General features: G+C 39.9%; 1 protein-coding gene across 1 annotated transcript in view; it reads left to right on the top strand.

Annotated features, from left to right (window-relative positions):
- ITGA8 (integrin subunit alpha 8) overlaps positions 1 to 14,382 on the top strand; it is a 173,171-nt gene extending 158,789 nt beyond the window's left edge. The window contains exons 29-30 of the mRNA XM_032349497.1: positions 9,769 to 9,891; positions 11,538 to 14,382. Of these exons, the coding sequence (XP_032205388.1) occupies positions 9,769 to 9,891; positions 11,538 to 11,624 (210 nt within the window). The 3' untranslated portion in view covers positions 11,625 to 14,382. The remainder of the gene's footprint in view (positions 1 to 9,768; positions 9,892 to 11,537) is intronic.
- The last annotated feature ends 4,561 nt before the right edge of the window (positions 14,383 to 18,943 follow it).

The raw sequence follows: 18,943 nt of genomic DNA, 5'->3' as shown, positions 1-18,943 counted from the left end.
GTACTAACTTACAGCCAAAAAACAGATACTCTCCTCCCAGAGCAGCCACGAGCTAGAGGATTACAGCCTGAGCAACTGACATGCAAGTGTTCCAATAAGACCACACTCCTTGAAAAGCCCCTGAAATGAGACTAAAGGAAAAGGAAAGAGAAAGTACTCACCAATTTTGCACTGAAACTCAGAGTCCAAATGTAAGGACTCACAGCCCCACGTTGGGACACCATATGATGAGGTTCTAGAACCTAGGTGAGGTTCGGTGGGCTGAGGTCAGGAGCCGATGACCAAGAAAGAATTCTTGAGACATCTTTGGTGCAAAATGGTGGTTTATTAAAGCACGGGGACAGGACCCGTGGGCAGGAAGAGCTGCTGCCCCAACTACTTTTTAAGCAAGCGATTTTATTTGGAAGAAGTCCAGATAGCAATGATTATAATGCAATTGTCCTGATTGTTTAATTTTAAAGACAGCATGAGGAGTGAGGTGGGGTTGGGGGTGGGGGGAATCTCCTCCTTAGGGACAACCGGATGACCCTAGTCATCTTTCCATTCCATGCAAAGAACTAGAATTTTCAGGTGGAAAAAAAAAAGAGTACAATATGTGCTTCATTTGAATGAAATGTTATTTTTTTTAATTAATTAATTAATTTAAAAAAAATTTTTTAAAAATAAACATGTATTTTTATCCCCAGGGGTACAGGTCTGTGAATCGCCAGGTTTACACACTTCACAGCACTCACCAAAGCACATACCCTCCCCAATGTCCATAACCCCACCCCCCTTCTCCCAACCCCCCTCCCCCCAGCAACCCTCAGTTTGTTTTGTAAGATTAAGAGTCACTTATGTCTCCCTCCCAATCCCATCTTGTTTCATTGATTCTTCTCCTACCCACTTAAGCCCCCATGTTGCATCACCACTTCCTCATATCAGGGAGATCATATGATAGTTGTCTTTCTCTGCTTGACTTATTTCGCTAAGCATGATACGCTCTAGTTCCATCCATGTTGTCGCAAATGGCAAGATTTCATTTCTTTTGATGGCTGCATAGTATTCCATTGTGTATATATACCACATCTTCTTGATCCATTCATCTGTTGATGGACATCTAGGTTCTTTCCATAGTTTGGCTATTGTGGACATTGCTGCTATAAACATTCGGGTGCACGTGTCCCTTTGGACCACTACGTTTGTATCTTTAGGGTAAATACCCAATAGTGCAATTGCTGGGTCATAGGGCAGTTCTATTTTCAACATTTTGAGGAACCTCCATGCTGTTTTCCAGAGTGGCTGCACCAGCTTGCATTCCCACCAACTGTGGAGGAGGGTTCCCCTTTCTCCGCATCCTCGCCAGCATCTGTCATTTCCTGACTTGTTGATTTTAGCCATTCTGACTGGTGTGAGGTGATATCTCATTGTGGTTTTGATTTGTATTTCCCTGATGCCGAGTGATATGGAGCACTTTTTCATGTGTCTGTTCTTTCAAAGAACCAGCTCCTAGTTTCGTTGATTTGCTCTATTGTCTTGAAATGTTATTTTTAAATTGGGGCTATTAAACTTTACTGATGGGGGTCTCTATCACAATACAACTGCTGTCATCCTCAGCAGATGGCAGGGCCACAGAGAGGGAATGCAGACACAGGGGACAGAGGATGAGCAGGCATAGTCACCCAAACCCTGAGTTTACAATGAAGATGATCACAGCCAGAGTTCTGGGAAAAATAGTAAGATTTAAATCTTCACCTCTGGGTCCTTCCCTGGATACAACCCTGACTTGAACCCTGGTTACTCGCAGTGCAATTTGCAGATAACAGCCTCTGCATCACCTAGGAAATCATCAGAAATTCAGAAACAAGCCTCACTCCAGACCTGCTGAGTCAACCTGCATTTTATTACAATCATCAGGGCATCAGGTCCACAGTTCAGTCTGAGAAGCACTGCTTGGTGAGGTATATAAGTTGATGCTGTCATGACATCTTATCAGCCTAGGTCTTAAAATGTAGTTATAAAATTTAACCTTTCTAGCCTAGTCTACTTCTAGCAATTTAAATTAGATGAATCCTTTGATTAGTGATTTTCAACCCTGAGTATCCAAAGCATCATCACTCACGCAACTTTAAATACATATATGCTAAGACCTCACTGCAACTATCAGGATTGAGGATGTCTATCAGGTACAACCCTGGCACTGTGCTTTATAAACACTGAGAGGCTAGGACTTCTAGTACTACGTTGAATAGCAGTGGTGATAGTGGACAGCCCCGCCATGTTCCTGAACTTAGAGGAAAAGCTTTGTTTTTCCCCATTGAGAATGATATTTCCTGTGGGTTTTTCATAGATGGCTTTGATGATATTGAGGTATGTACCCTCTATCCCTACATTTTGAAGAGTTTTGATCAAGAAAGGATGTTGTACTTTGTCAAATGCTTTTTCAGCATCTATTGAAAGTATAAAATGCAAATAAATAAATAAAATAAAAGTACTGAGAGGGGCGCCTGGGTGGCTCAGTTGGTTAAGCGTCAGACCGTTGATCTCAGCTCAGGTCTTGATCTCAGGGTTGTGAGTTCAAGCCCTGTGTTGGGCTTCACCCCAGGTATGGAACTTACTTAAAAAATTAAAAATCAAGGGGCGCCTGGGTGGCTCAGTGTGTTAAACCCTCTGCCTTCGGCTCAGATCATGATCTCAGGGTCCTGGGATTGAGCCCCAGATCGGGCTCTCTGCTCAGCAGGGAGCCTGCTTCCTCCCTCTCTCTCTCTGCCTGCCTCTCTGCCTCCTTGTGATCTCTGTCTGTCAAATAAATAAAATCTTTTTTAAAAAAATTAAAAATTAAATAAAAGCACTAGGACTCTCTAGCACAGGGCCAGGCAACACAGAGCAAGACCCACATTTCAAACGTGTTTCAGAAACAAACTGAGGGTTGCTAGAGGGAAGAGGGGCAGGGGATGAGATAAGTGGGTGATGGGCATGAAGGAGGCCACTTGATGGAATGAGCACTAGGTGTTATAATCAACTAATGAGTCGCTAAACTCTACCTCTGAAACTAAGAATATACTATACGGGTAAATTAAGAAGATTTTTGAAAATCAAATTTGAAAAATAAAAAATAACAAAAATGGGATTATATTACTAAACACACACACACACATTCTCTTGGGCTTCATCCTGGCTCCACCCTCTCTGATTAGGAAATCTTCAGGGAATCACTGTACCTCCCTCAGGCTATTACATTCACCTGAAAGCATTGTTGAGAAGGTTAGTAAAATGATGTCTCTGAAGCCCTGCATTATACCTGGAACAAGGTACACCTCAAGTCTCAGTAATAGTAACCCTCCCAAAATGTCTCACCCTCCCTAGTTAAGTGAAAGAAGCCCAGCCTGGAAATGTCTAAATATTTTCATAAATTTTGGTGGCATTTTAAAGTAAGCACGGCCACATCTTTCTTCATTTATCTCAACTTTCTTTCCCTCACAAGATGTCTGCTATAGTTTGGATTTACGTTCAACCTAGAAGACAGAGGCTTTGGGTTTTAATATAGAATGTTCATCCAAAGAGGTTCAAAGGCTTGTCTCTCTCAGGGAGATAAATCTGGGTCCCTTTGTTTTCTCAGAGCATGTGTTCCATACCAGAAACATATGTTACAGCCAATCCCGTCAACAGTGTTGGGTCTTTCTGTACTGGCCACAGGTGACAGCCTGCTGCTCTCAACTCCTCTCAAAAAGATCCACAAAATCATCTGATACATGTTCTTCCCCCATCCCCACCACCCTTGTCACTGTATTTTTTAAAAGCCCTATTATCTGAGGTGGATGATTTACCACATCATTTATGGTAAGGTTATTGGAAAAACATTTAGGAATGAAGGTGCTGTCGGGTCTCCCAATACCTGACAGAGTGGAGATCTGGCTGGTGGATAGTTTGCTCTGTGCTGCAGGGAAATGATTTTCCTGTGGCTTGGTTTGAGAGGACTGTGCTCTGAGCTGGCTGACTTTTTTTTTTTTTTTTTTTAAGTGAGTTCTTCTCAAAGGTCATTTTTATCTGGAAAAGAATGCAGCAAAAGGGAATTGCTTTCAGGTGCTCTATCAGTTGGACTAGGTTGAACCATAACAGCTCCTATCCATACTCTGCCAAAGGGGAGACCTTCTCAGATACTTCTTTTGTAAGGAGACTTGTTTTCCTACGCCCTTGCATGGGATAATTAGTTTGTATTCCTTTGTCAACATGGTCATGATTCAACCATTTCTGGAGCCCCATGTGAGCTTCACACATTGAAGGAAAGAGCGCCCCCTATCACTGCCTGCCCCATGTCTGTGTTTGTAAGGAACTCTTGAAACATGACCCTTGCTGTGTTCAGAGATAAGGGAAAGGTGGTCTGATGCAAAGGGCTATGATTGAATGCTCAATCATTACAGCACAGCAGTAAAAACAGGATTCAGTTACTTGAACACTTTCTTTGCTTAGCAACAAACATTGGCATTTATATGTTGTCCCACTAAAGCTAAATTCCATAATTGACACCTAGGAGGGAATATTATTGTCTAGTATAACTCCAACAGTAGTTATTAGAAGAGTACATGAGAATCCTTATTGAAAACCTCATACAAAAACTGTGAATCCATTTCATTTGTTAGCACAACTTCAGAACCTTAAAATGGAATTACTATATTAAACAACTGTTTGGAGTTCAAACCGCTTATCTCACAGGGGTTATTTAAATGTTGTTAAAATTTGCATCCAGCTGGTCCACCTCATGATATTATTTTGTTCTAAATGGCACTGTAGGTAGGGTATCTTGGTATATTCATTTAAAACATTCCTGTGACCCCTATGAAGTATGTTTATACAAGATTTTGTCAGATGTCAACATTAATTACAGTTGCAAATACAAGGGAGCTTTCTCTTCCTACCTTAGTATTTTGTCAAAATATACAAAAACATATCATAAATGTCAATGATAAAATGTAGGCATATTAAAAATTTATTTATAGTCTTTCAACCATAATGAAGAACAACAAGATTTATGACATGATGAAAGTAAGATTAAATGTTCCCTACTTAGCATCACTTTAAGAAAATCTGAACCACTTAAAATTTATGAATCTCACTTCCTAAAGTTGCAGATAATTATAAGTGAATTGTTAAAATTCTATGCCATTTCTTTAAATAGCTATAGGTTCTTGATACATGAAAATAAACTGGAACAGTTTATTGATTAGTTGGCACACACTTGAGTTTTTCTCCCTAAATTTTAAGTACTTACTTCAGTTAGTCAACCTTACCCTTCTTTCTTAAAACAGTGGATATTTGTAATCGCTTGCCCATATTCTCAAGGAAACTTTAGTTCTCAGTATACCCTACCTTCTGCCTTGGGACCACCTTCTTAAGGAATGACTCTTATAAAGAGGGACTTAGGTAAATGGGCGAATACAACATTGTGTGAGATTATACAAAATGTTCTAGAGCTGTGCAGTCCAGTGTGGTGGCAATCAGCCACATGAGGTTAGTGAGTACCTGAGAGGTGGCCACGGTGAGCATGAACTAGTAGTTTTACTTTAACTCATTTAAATGTAAACCTAAAAACTGTTGCTGTGTAAGGTGTTTGTCCATTAAATGCAGCTGTGTTTTTTTCTGTGAGACTACATTTCCCTTTAACCACTGAAAATCTAGTTTGTTGTTATGTGCTGCACATATAAAATACATATAAAAATTTTGGAGACTTCATTTTAAAAATGGGCAGAGTTTAAAATGTTTAGGGGATATTTTGGTATCAATTGCATATTGAAATAATAGTTTTGATATTTAGGGCTAAATATATTATTAAAATTAACCTCTCCTCTTTTTTAGTGTGGCTACTGAAAATTCTTAAAATTACACATGTGGGTTACATTATATTTCTATTGGCTCGCACTGATCTAGAGCAGGGTTACAGAATGTTTCAACTTAGAGCTGATGATCATATCTACAGAGCTTCAGAGAACATGGGGTATTTAATAAATCTTATTTAAAATGAATGAAAAATTATTACACTAAATCAGTGTTTTGTCATAAGAAACTGAAAATTAAGACCTGTTTTTCTCCCTATTAGTTATCCAGTGGGTACCTAAGTTTCTTGTGGGCTTATCGAAATGAGCTGCAAGACAAAGATAAATACTAACAAAGTTTTAGCATTTTCCAACATTTTATTTCTTGGCAACCGTTCCCAAAACCATTCTGTAATTTCCACAGCTCTAATACAAATTTAAATAAACTTTGGCCCTATAAAAGTGATCCAGTGTCTTTCCCTAGTAATCTCGCCTTTGTAGTTTAAGTTTCTAATTTATTCAGAGCATTGACTTTCAGGAAAAGTTGGGCTTTATCTGTTTCCACCCATAAAGGAAATGCCCCATTGGCATTTATACACATGAATAAGTCATATGACTCCCTGATCAATGTGTCCTCAGAAAGACCTGCCTTTCCAAGACACATACGACTCCTCCAATGATGCGTCACCCTTGATTCTTTATCCATCTCTTTCCAGCAACAACCAATTAGCTCCCCTGCACTGGAAATCCGGAGAAATGCTCTGGGGCACTGTTGTTGATTTTCTGTATTTCCACTGTCCTCAACGTAGTGACTTCTTGACTATGTGGTGCAAAGCCTAGATAAGTTTAGGAAAACAGCAGGGGCCAAGGAAGGTCTTTGCAGCTGCTTGCATTTTAGATTGAGAAGTTTGGCCTGCTTAAGTGCCAAGTGGATGTCCTAAAGGCAGCAGGCAAGAAAAGCAGAATGCAGGCGCAGGGGGAAAGTTTTCCAGTTTGCTTTCTTTTAAAACTCTTTGTCCTTTCCTCCTGGTTAATTACATATGATGACTTACAGGAAATGTACATGACATGTGTAATCTTAACTTGTAAAATACTCAAGAGAAAGGGAATAACATGGTATTTTTTAAGTGAACATAATGTTACTGGGAGCAGACTGATGACCATTTGGGTGATGAGATTTTCAGAATTTTGGAACTGAAAAGACAGGAGGGATCATCTACTCTCAAATGTTTTTAAGACACTGCTGTCAGGAACTTTGGAAGTAACTGTAAATAAAAAGCCAATAGATTTTGTAATTATACCTATAAAGCTGTTTTCTGCTTCGGGAGACCCTAATAAGCATATCCTGTTCAATTAAATATTTTACTTATATTTTTCCATCATTGCTGGGAAAAAAAAAAGCCTTCACATATCATTATTAACTCTTTGTAAGTGACCTTCCCTACTTGTTTCTACAAAATGACCAGTTTTTTAGATAATAACATCAAAACCTATACTAGCCAAGAGGCAAAGGAACCCAACAAAGTCACTGGTAGCTCTATTACTTTTTACTAACCTAACAAATTGAACAGAACAGTGTGTGGCCCTCTGGCCTTTCTTTCTCCATAAAACTGGGATGGCTTCCTATGCTTAACATGACACCATGAGAGGCAAATTAAGGTATTAATAAGGTAAATCAGGAATATGGTTCCTTGTGTTACTGTAAATTACCTATTGATAAATTTTGGGATCTCTAGTACATGTACCAAATATTGCCAGAAACTATGTTGTTTCCTCAGTGCACTTAGAGGTATACTCAGGGGGAAGAAACAGTTATAAGAAACTTCAGAATTGGGGCACCTGGGCGGCTCAGCTGGTTAAAACTCTGCCTTCCGCCCAGGTCAGGATCCCAGGGTTCTCAGTGGGGAGTCTGCTGCTTCCCCTGCCTGCTGCTCTGCCTGCGTGCATACACATTCTCTCTCTGTCAAATAAATAAATAAAACCTTAAAAAAAAAAAAAACAAAAAAAAAAAGGCAAAGCAAAGAAACCTTAGAATTTTCCATGGCTCCATATTTCCTCTCTCCTGGCTCACTGTAACTGGCTGGTAAGTACATGATCACTACTATCCCTTGTGGTTCTAAAATTCTGAAATTCTCATTACTGAAACTCTAAGAGTCTGCTTCATTAGGATCATTTTGAAAGACCACTTCATGTCCTTTCTCTGAGCACCTTACGATGAGGATTGAGCACTGCTTTCATAGGTGGTACTAGATGTAATTCACCAAGGGAAAGGAATATAAAGAAAGGTGATTCAGAAGTCATCAGTCTCTGTCTTGCTCATGCAGCCATGTACACGTAAAGGATCAGTGTGGAATAAGTTACGTAGCTACAGAATCCAGGGGCATCGTGACTGCTTTGAGTTCTTGCGGTGCATTGCTTCATGTACCAGGTGTCCTGTCTTTAGACCGCAGCAAGAGGGGTGAGGCTCATCGCAGCATGGTCTTGGAATGCTGCATTTCCCGCTGATGTGTTGGATGAAATAGGGACTGCTCAGCAACGGGAGTTAGCATGCAAAGTAGGCAGGGATAAGGTGAGCAGATTAAGGCCAGCCTCTTTCTCACTGAGAACAGGGATTCAAGTCCCTGGCACCATTGTGCATGTGGAATGACTAGCAGTCTCTCTACTCCTGATGCCTTTGTTTAGTCTGGATGTAAATGATATCTGGGGCTGGAGAATTTAGTGAATTAAGTCATCAGGATGTCCGCCGCATAGAGGAAATGGACCAAGATGAAGGAGCGATGAAAAGCCAGACAAGCCGAGAAGCACAGAGGCAGGATGCTCCAATTTAAGAAGCAGAGGAAAGAGCTGAGCATGGTCAGGACCCCATGCTTGAGTGTAGGCTACGAAAACACCCATATGTGTCCTTCCAGGACTCATCCCAGACCCATCAACCTTGGCCATGCCTCTACTATCTCCTGATTGGTAGGTTAGAGAACTGTGGCCTAGAGCTCCTGAGCAGGTGTCGGGACCCAACCCATGATCCTTCCAACCAGCATACTTAAAGTAAGGAGAACTTGGACTAGTTTAACTGAGCAGTGCTTACTTCTCTTTAAAACCAGATAGGCTTGCCTTGGTGAAGGATATTTTAGATCCAAGAATATTTTTACTTCTCTCTTCTTTGGCAGAGGGTGTTAGCATCATGGCTAGGCTCTTCTTGGTTTTGTCTGGGCGTCTACAACTTCTTTTGCTGACTGGCTATCCAAGGGCACGTGGGCAGAAGAGCTGCTCTGCCCATGTGGGGAGGGAGAGGTGATGCATGCAGGTCTGCTGAGAGGTTCTCCTTTTCCTCCAAATTCCCTAGCAACAGTGGGAAGTAAAATGAGTTCTAGTAGCAACTGAAACGTGGACTTAGGATTGAAGTCAGCCCCAATGCATCTGGACAATTAGCATTCACTTTGCTCACTGAGCCTGTCTGGGACTCATTTATCTCATGTGGAAAATAGGGGGTTAGATTAGGTGATTTCTAAACTTTTTTTCATATTCAGCAGTCTGATGGATCCAATTCAACTCACCTCTCAATGAGGTTAGCTCAGTTCTGTGGAGAAATGTGTGTGGACAGACTTGGCTTTGTGGAGGGTCTACGTTTAGTCATTACTGCCATAAGAGGTCCAGCCCAATTTAAGGTCATTCCTTTCCACCTCATTGGTTCTAAGTCTTGGTCTACCTCAATTCCATGTCAGGGTTTCTGGGCTTATCTAAGCCAAACACACACCAGGTGTCTGTAATTAGATCTTCCATCCAACCTGGGGGACCTGAGAATGTGCTGGTTTTTAAGATTCTATGTTTGAGTGCTTTAGACATTCAGATCTCCCCTGAGATGATTTCAACTATTACATGGAAATTTTCAGAACGAACCGCCCCCCCCCCCAGTATTATAGTGGTAATTACTGCCTTATTTCACCCAAGAGTTCGAGCTCATTTGCTTTATTTTCCATTTCAGATTAAGACATCCGTTATTTGGGCAACTCCAAATGTTTCCTTCTCAATCCCATTATGGGTAATAATACTAGCAATACTTCTTGGATTATTGGTTCTGGCCATCTTAACCTTAGCTTTATGGAAGGTAAGTTTATTTCTTTTCTTTTTTTTGTTGATTAGAGAAGCCACTGAGAGGATTTACAAGGATGCACCTAGAGATTTAGAAAGACAATGCCAGAGTAACGATTTGGGAATTTTTAACAGACCAAAAGGCATAACAGGAAAATTGCATCATGTTTGTTTTGGCAAACTTACTATGCATGTATAGCTGACATGTAAGAAGACCAAGAGTGTTTAATGCCGCTTTTATCTTGAGTTTTCTTGTAAATAAATACGGAGAGAGTTAAGACTTTCTTAGTTTAGACCTGTGATCCTCTTTCCAGTATGCTTGGATCAAGATCTCAAGCTTTTTTACTGACATGGTCCTATCAGCAATCCTCTGAGATGTTTCTCTATAAGCACTATGCAGATGCGATTAATATAGTAATTAACTGATAATTGCACTATCAGGCCAAATAGATTGTGCATGTTATATTCTGGAACTTGTTTTTTTGTCTCTTGCCAATTAGTCCAACTCCATTAGGACGATTTAATGTACTCTTTCATGTGTTTTACTGAAATTTATTGTAAAAATCTACAAAAGGCATTAATTTCTGGCCCAAAACCAATATGACTACCCAGTTTCACAGAGCTTTCCGTTCCAAAATAAGAACAGTGTCACAATTACATAACTATAAGAGTAATTAATCTGGTCACATCTGAGTTAACTACTTTCGTTGTGGTTCCCCAAAATCATAGTGTATTTTAATTTTAAAACAGTTACGTGGCTTACTTAGTAAACTGAGAAAACCTTGCCATGTGAGTGAAATATGGCTTTCTTGATCATTATTGTAAGCTGTTTTGTGCCATCCTGAGCCTACAGAGTCTACAGCATAGATTGCCTTTAGAAAGAAACTCTTATATTATTCTTTTATTTCCACTATCTTTGTTTCCATAAATGATACTATGACATACGGCAATTGACAGAATATGGTACTAGTCCTGAAAAAAAAAAAAAAGACGACTCAATAGTTCTCAATGAAACCCAGTGAATTTGGCTTCAGTGTAAGAAACAGTAAGAACTGATGTTCCAGGTTTCTAAACCAAATACTAATAGAAATCTGGGAGGATGAAGATTGTAGAATCACTTCTTCCTCAAGCTGATGGTTGATCTTTGGAAAGTCACTAAGATGTTCAGAGATTAAAAGAAATGATCAATCTACTTTTCCTCTGTATGCTATGTGTTCCACAAGTACAGAGAGATAGGCAAACGTCTCCTCTCTTTTTCTAAAATTCCATTCCAAGGTAGCCTACAGTACACTTCAGCAGTTAGTGCTTCTGCAGGCTCCAAAAAGCATCCAGAAAAGCAGACAGGAAGTCTTTGGGCCTTGCAGCTATAATATCAGGAAAAAAACGCCAGGTCCACAAGTGGATTATACAAAACAGGGACATTACCCCACTACCATAACGTGATAGGAGGAAGGACCCAAACACTCTGCCCTACTCAATGAATTCTTCTCTGCAAGTAAAGAATACTCTGCTTTCCCCTCCTCATTTGGAGAATCAGACAGATAATATCCACAGAGTTCTGATTTCCTTAGAAAACACAGAAAGTGAAAATCCTTAGAATAAGGAGTTCAGCCCATTCCCAGAGTGATTTGATTTTATAGCTCTCTTTTCTCTGGTTTATAGTGTGGATTCTTTGACAGAGCAAGACCCCCCCAAGATGATATGAATGACAGGGAGCAACTGACAGATGAGAAAGCAGCGGAGGCATGAAAAGGAAAAACCCAAACTCAAAGCATGCGAACACTGGTCCTGTTCAAGGAAAAGAAGGAACACAAGGGTTCAATAAAGATTTCCCTGTACCTGCCAGTGACCTAGGAAATGGAAGCACCCCAGAAATGTCACCTCCTCTATGCTGCACTTTGGAGAAGCTGCCACAGAGCCCAGAGACCCTTCTGGGCGATGCAACGTCTGTCCTCAACACTGTGGAAACCATTAGCGATCATGGAAGTTGTTTTTTGCTTTAGTTGTTCTGTCTTTGGCAGATGTCTGAAATGGGCATGGGAACTCAAGTTGCTTTCCAGGTAAATCCAACTCAAGCCACAGAGATGAACTGTCTGAATCACAATTGACTTCGGAAGGTGAACTAGGACCAAACCTTCCAACACTACTGCATCCAACAGAACATTTGACACCTCCCTATGGAAAAGATATGTTTCTAATGAAGTTATGGCTCAGGGAGACAAGCATATGTTGTTGGTACTGTGAAAGTACTTTTGAAACGACAAAGATGATCTTGTAACTGAGGATAACAATTTATTTATTTATTTTCCATGTCTGTAGGCGGATAGTCTGGTCATCTAGAAAATTTGGACATTAGAATTTGGTTAGCTGGTTTTCAAAATCACTCACTAAATTCCCTTCTAAGATAACCATCTTGTGCAAATAAATTAATAGAGCTTCTTCAGGATTTAGACAGTGTTAAAGAAACACAGACAGTTTCACTTAAGACTACATCACCTGCTAACTGAAATCACTTTTATTCACAATTTCCAGGAACTCACGTCTGCTTCATTTAGCTTTGCAAATGTTGTATTTATAGTTCCTTTTATAGAAACAAAAATCCTATTGACTTAATTAGCAATACACAAATTTCAAGGTATTCCTGAACCTGTCTAGTAATTAAAAGTAATGGTAAAATTTCTAGAGTCCATTAATAAAAAAGCAATTTTACAATATGGGTAAACATTATTCTTAATATCTATAAGAAGCAATACCAATATTTAGCTTGGGATTAAATACCTATTTTTCCACTATACCTCAAATTTATATACACAGGGAGGACATGTGAAGCTTACATGGGAAAGAAATATAAAGTTATGCAGATGTGAGATGAACCCAGAAAAGGAATTCCTAAGAATTTTATCTACCATTGCCTATTCTAACTTTACTACTCATTTCTACTGCTAATCTTTATAGTACATACCGTTGGAAACTAATCTTTATTTAGGCTATTCTCCCACCATCTAAAATTTAACCATCACAAAAAGTTGATGTTTAAAACTCTTGTAAATAATCCATAACCGTGCATCATGTCATCATTTTTTTAAGTAAACTTGACCAGCCAAATTCATGTAACCTGCTCAATTTTGTATCCTTTTTATGATAATGAAAAATTACTATGAAGAGATGCTGAACAAATTTTATATTTATGTGCAATATTTTATAGACCTATGTATCTAAAGCATGTTTACACTGGCATTAGTTATTTTTAAATTAATATCCTGAATATTACATATAATAGAGCAAGCAGACCAAAATCCTTCAGTTTACAATGCAGTTGGAAAATTTGTATTCCCAATGTCAACAATCACACTTTATTTGAAACATGAGCCAAACTCACAGACACTAAATTTTCTGTCATGCCTTAACCTGGAGGCAAGCCATTTGGCTACAGCTGCAGAGCTTCACTGGAAACCAAATGCAAGGCACATGGAAGAATACTCTGATGCAGTTCATATTTTTCCCACTTGTGAATTAAATCCTGTCATGGTAGCGGTTTCAAGTGTGTGAGGACTGAAGTCTGGCTCCCGGCGTGTATGGCTGACTGTGGGTGAGAACCGCAGGTGCCTTAGAGAGTTTGACGGTCCCACACTAGCCTCTGGGGGTCTTCCATGTTAATCCTCTAGGTAGAATTGGTTTTACAGGGAGCTGGCTGTCTATTTATAATTGGAAGAGTGTCCAATAGGTTTCTCTGCTCCCAAGAAATGCCCTAACTCTTGTCATCATGCCTGACTTTGGGCCAACAGGGATTAGCTCCTCAGGATTTGGGGTCATAAAATGTCCCTGGGAAAACATACCCATTGCCTTGTAAGCTAACATATGTGAAGAAACTCAGAACTCCTAGAGCTACATAAGTGTAGGACCCCGTGAACCGGGTTGCATAGATAGCTGGAGGAAAGTAGAGATGCTAGAACAAGACTGGGACCCAGAAGGAGCAAGGTCCTGGTCCTCTCAAGAGGGATGGGCACTGCTACCTACAGGCACTTGACAGAGGATCATCATGCAAACAGTGGTCCCCTCTGCCACCTCAGATGTGAAAGCAAATGGAGGAAGGGGGACACCTGAGATCAGGTGAACTCACCAGTCATCAGTTCCTGAGCATCCGTTCCACTTGAGGAACACTCTACCAATGCACTGAGAGTATTTCCTTCCCATATAGCATTGCCAATCACTTTCATAATTCATGTTGTACCATGCCTCTGTTAGAGTCTATGTGTATTTTAGATATCCCTGCTGAAATCCTTGCATCTGGTTTGAAGGTGTGGAAAAAATGGGCAAATCAAATTTCATACTCTTGGAGATTTTTATACAATAAACAACAGGAACTAGTTGCCACTTAAACCTCACTCTTTCAACTCAACTCCTTTCTTTTTCTTCTCTTATTTAAATACATGTGTAGATATCTGTGAAGATTGTCACATAACCTATTTACCTTGTCACTAATAAAATGGAAAAAATAAAGACACGATTATGTACTTGTGGTTTGTTTTGCACACAATGTAAAGCTTTTCCACAATGGCAGAGATCAAAAGTTTCTGTCTTTATGCTTTTATTTTCTATTATTATAAAAACATTTAACGGAAGAAATTTGAAAGAGAGAAAATACAACATTTCTTTGGGATGAGGAGAATGTTCTAAACTTAGATTGTGGTGGTGCTTGCATACTCTATGAACACAGCAAGAAAATATTGAATTGTAGACTTTAAATGGGTGAGTTTTATAATATGTGGATCAAATCTCAATAAGGATATTTTTAAAAATTTAAGTTACTTCAAATACCTCCACCCTTATACAACTGATTGTTTTTCTCTACACTGCCTTTCAAATTTTGTCCATATAAAAATCTTATCTCTTTTTGAAGCTTTCCAGTGTCTTCAGCCAACTTGAAGGCCCCTCCTGCCCTCCAATGGCATTTTGTGAATAACTACACTTTTCCATTTGTTTGCATGACTATCTTTCAGCTGGACTAACCCTTAATGAGAGCAGGAAATATACCTTTTTACCTTGTGTCTACAGCACTTAGCACCAATATCTGCTATATAATCAGTGCTCTAAAACATTTCTAGAATAAATGAATGAATATACCTATGTCCACAGTAATCATGGGGAACATGAACTTTTGTAATCTGCTTTCATTACAAAGTCCCAGGGTCTTTGTAATGAATTTTTATATCCTCCTATTGAATAGTGTCCATGCAAAGTTACTATAATAGTGACCCAAAGTTTTATTCAGTTAGTGGACCATCTCCCAATGTTTAACCATCTCCCCTCCCATCAGGAATACTTGTTCACAGATTCCCATATTAAGAATAACATTAAATTGAATATTTCCATAGATGAGGTTTCTTTTGGTTACTTCAGTGAATGAACTTAACATGTCTTTGCTTGGTCAAAGCATATAAAGATTTTTTAGTTCTTAAAAACATTGTTTCTTCTGAACACTAGATCAATTTGCATTAACCTAAATATACTAAATTTCCTTCCTAATTCTGTCGTTATTTTAAGATATTTTGGTAATTGCTTTCAAGCAATATTTCAATTTGTATTTCATTAGAACTCATTTATTTGTTGTACACATTTAATTTTGAGTTCTGATATTTATCAATAATTCAATATACAGCAATTTACTGGTTATACCCTATGAGATATTTAAATACCTGTCACTTCTGAGGCACCTGAGTGGCTCAGTTGGTGAAGCATCTGCCTTCAGCTCAGGTCATGATCTTGGGGTCCTGGGATCAGGGCCTGCTTTGGGCTCCCTGCTTCTGTCCCCACCCCACCCCCCGACTCCTGTTTGTGCACACTCGCTCTCTCTCAAATAAGTAAATAAAATCTTTTAAATAAATAAATAAATACATACATACATACCTGCTGTTTCTCTGGCCAATAATCATGAATCCCAATAAGAAGAACCCTGTATTTCCATGCTTTCTTTATAGCCTAAAGCAAGCAGTAGGATGAATCCTTCACTTCATGTTGTATGTCACTCACGCTTCAAAGCCTCGATATAGCTAAAGGCTTGTGATGGTTCAAGGGTACCTGCGTATCCCAGATTAAAAAAATGCAAAACCCAATCTGGGATACAGTCATATCGTAGTTGACCATCAAAGCACCATCCCAGCACAAACTCGTCTGAGAGGGGCAAGACCACCAAAACACACACAGAAGGATCTATTCCAGGCTAGCCCCACTGGAACCCTGCGCATGTTCACAGTGAGAGGAAAAAACATCTTAGCATGCCTTTTATAGGAGTAAAAGGCTTTGTAGTTGCATGTAGATGTGTACAGTGAAATCTCGATCTTCTCAACAAATTCTGTTGACATCTTTGTAACTTCCGGCCATTTTATATGTGGAAACTCAACTGCGTCAGTACTTTCTAAACTCAGGGCAGAATTCTGTGACAAGGTGGAATTCCCTTAGGAGTCGGACAAGTTTGTGCCATACTCATGGGTTACCCCTAGAGGATAAGGCACCCTGGCGCCCTCCCGGAGAGCTAAAATATGAAAACCTTGACTTGATATCCATAAGGTCTGATGCTCTTTGCCCCAAATATTGCAGATTTTCTCCTTCAAAACTCTAATGACATGAAAAGATTGATTTCTTTAGCATGAGACGTTTAAAGCATTGCAACTTTAGACTCCATTGGAAGCTGAGTAAAACCATAAGCCCCCAGGGATGCTGAAGTCAACAGCAAGTGTAGAATGGCCAGTGTGTGTAAAGTACAACTCTGCTTGGCCATGTTAAACTCTCCCTGACCCCACCCCCAAAATACCATCTGCCTGACACACTGCCTTTCGGAATTGTTTATGAGCAAGTTCTCTGTTATTTATGACTTTTGGCCGAAATCCACATGAAATGTAGCTTGGTACTAGTGCCTCTTGACAATAAAAAGTCTTGAATTTAGCTTCTATCGACACCATGATATGACACAGTGTGGATGTTCTTAATATCTCTGTGCTGTTGCTTATTTTGATTATGCGCTGTGTTGTAGGAACAACCAAGTTAACAGCAAACTGCTGTGCTCTCCAACATGTAGGTGGATTTTTTTTTTTTTAAGCAGTAACAGTGGACCTCCTGGTTTTAAATTTTTTTACTTAACTTTTATTCACTTAATTCGTTCTAGGGTCAGAGCATATTTAATAATTTTTAATTCATAAGAATTTGTAATTATTAAAAACTCCATGTTTCTCTTCTATATTAGCTTCCTAGGGTTGCCATAACAAAGTTGCACAAAATGGGTAGCTTAAAACAGCAGAAATTTACTGTCACATATTTCTTTAGGCCAGAAGTCTTTAGAGTCCATCCCAATGACCTCGTTTTAAAGAACCTATCTCCAAATCCAGGTACATCTCAGATAAAGGGAAGTTAGGACTCCAACAAGGCTTTTTGGGAGGACAAAATTCAAATCATAATATCCTCTGTTCAAAAATATCTACCATGGAGGACAGTTTGACAAGGTGATGCAGCACATAATAGAGATAGCCTCAAGTGTTTAAAGAGGGTGTCTTTGTATCAGTCTTTTGATTTCTACCCACACAGGTAATAGGTTAGTGTTACCAAGTACTTAATAAATGCATACATATTTATGTTCCCTCTCACTGACTGCCTTCATGCACTATTAGAAATTAAAACGGTTGTACATGTCATATAATTTACTAGTGTGCTCTGTTTTGCAATTTTCTACCACCATCACCAGCACACACATCCTCATCCCCCACTTTCCTCCTCTCTTGAAATAACCATCTTGTTCTCTAGACTAAGTGGATAGCTGTGGGCTTTGTGATGAGAGACTTGAATTCCCTGCTGGTTAGAAACAAAGAGTGCTGCTACTGAGTTAGGGAAGTTCTAGGGAAGCCTCTACCAGGGGATATAAGGTTTGATCCCTAACCATGCTGGTCCACATAGTTCTTAAATCTGCCGTGACTCATAGCTGAGAAAAAGAGCTACCACCATGGATGACAGGACTGAGAAAATAAAGCAAATATAACCAGCATTCACTGGGTGCGTGCTGCATGTGTCACTGAGCCACATATTTGGTGGTAGGAGGAAATTTACCCCCAAAAAAGAGAAGGAAGGAAGAAAGAAAGGGAGGGAGGGAGGGAGGGAATAAAAGAAGAAAGAAAGAAGGTGGATCCCTCAGTGCCTGACAATGGACATAAGTATGTTCTCACGGTTTGGCCAATGGGCTAAAATCAGAGCCCACTGAGCAGAGCCAGTCTCTTCTTTCTGCTGCACCTCTCTGCTCTTCTCACCATCTTCCTTCCCAGTGCTTATCAGGGAATCTCCATCAGTGTAAATGTTGGGTACTGGAGATTCTCCTTTGCCCACCACCCACGCTCACCCCACACTCAGCTTTGGGAGTCTGTCCAAGCTGGCAAGCTGCAGGCATCAGCTGACCTGATGGGATTTCATCATTGAGAAAAGCTGCAAGGATAGGACAAGGCTCAAGCATGCAACACGAAGAGGATGGCTACTCTGGAGAAAAGAACATCTGGGGGATGTTATCTGACTGGAAGTCCCTGAAGGACTATTATGAGGACAAAGTGGAAGTAGGAAGGATTTGGGATGGAATACTAACGGTAATAACAATGGAAGGGCACCTGGGTGACTCAGCCAGTTAAGCGTCTGCCTTTGGCTCAGGTCATGATGTCTGGGTCCTGGGACTGAGCCGCACACTGGGCTCCATGCTCAGCAGGGAATCTTCTTCTCCCTCTCCTTCCCCTTCTGCTTCTCCCCCTGCTTGTGCTCTCTCTCTCTCTCCGCCTCTCTCTCAAATAAATAAATAAAATCTTTTTTTTTTTTAAGTAATAACAATGGAAATGCATTAAGCTTGCCCTCTGTGTCAAACCCTCTGCTAAGTACCTTCCACACATTTTTCATTCTGTTCCCACAACCACCATACGAGGAAGATAAGAGGATTATTCCTGCTTTCTGGATAAGTTGAGGTCTAGATGCAGTGAGTAGTTTGATGGTCTATACCATAGCTGGTGGCAGAACTGAGATTCAAACCCAGGTTTGCCTAACTCCAA

Source organism: Mustela erminea, chromosome 6 (genome assembly GCF_009829155.1).
Source record: "Mustela erminea isolate mMusErm1 chromosome 6, mMusErm1.Pri, whole genome shotgun sequence".
Taxonomy (NCBI): Eukaryota; Metazoa; Chordata; class Mammalia; order Carnivora; family Mustelidae; genus Mustela; species Mustela erminea.
This window is presented reverse-complemented; position numbering and strand designations above follow the sequence as displayed.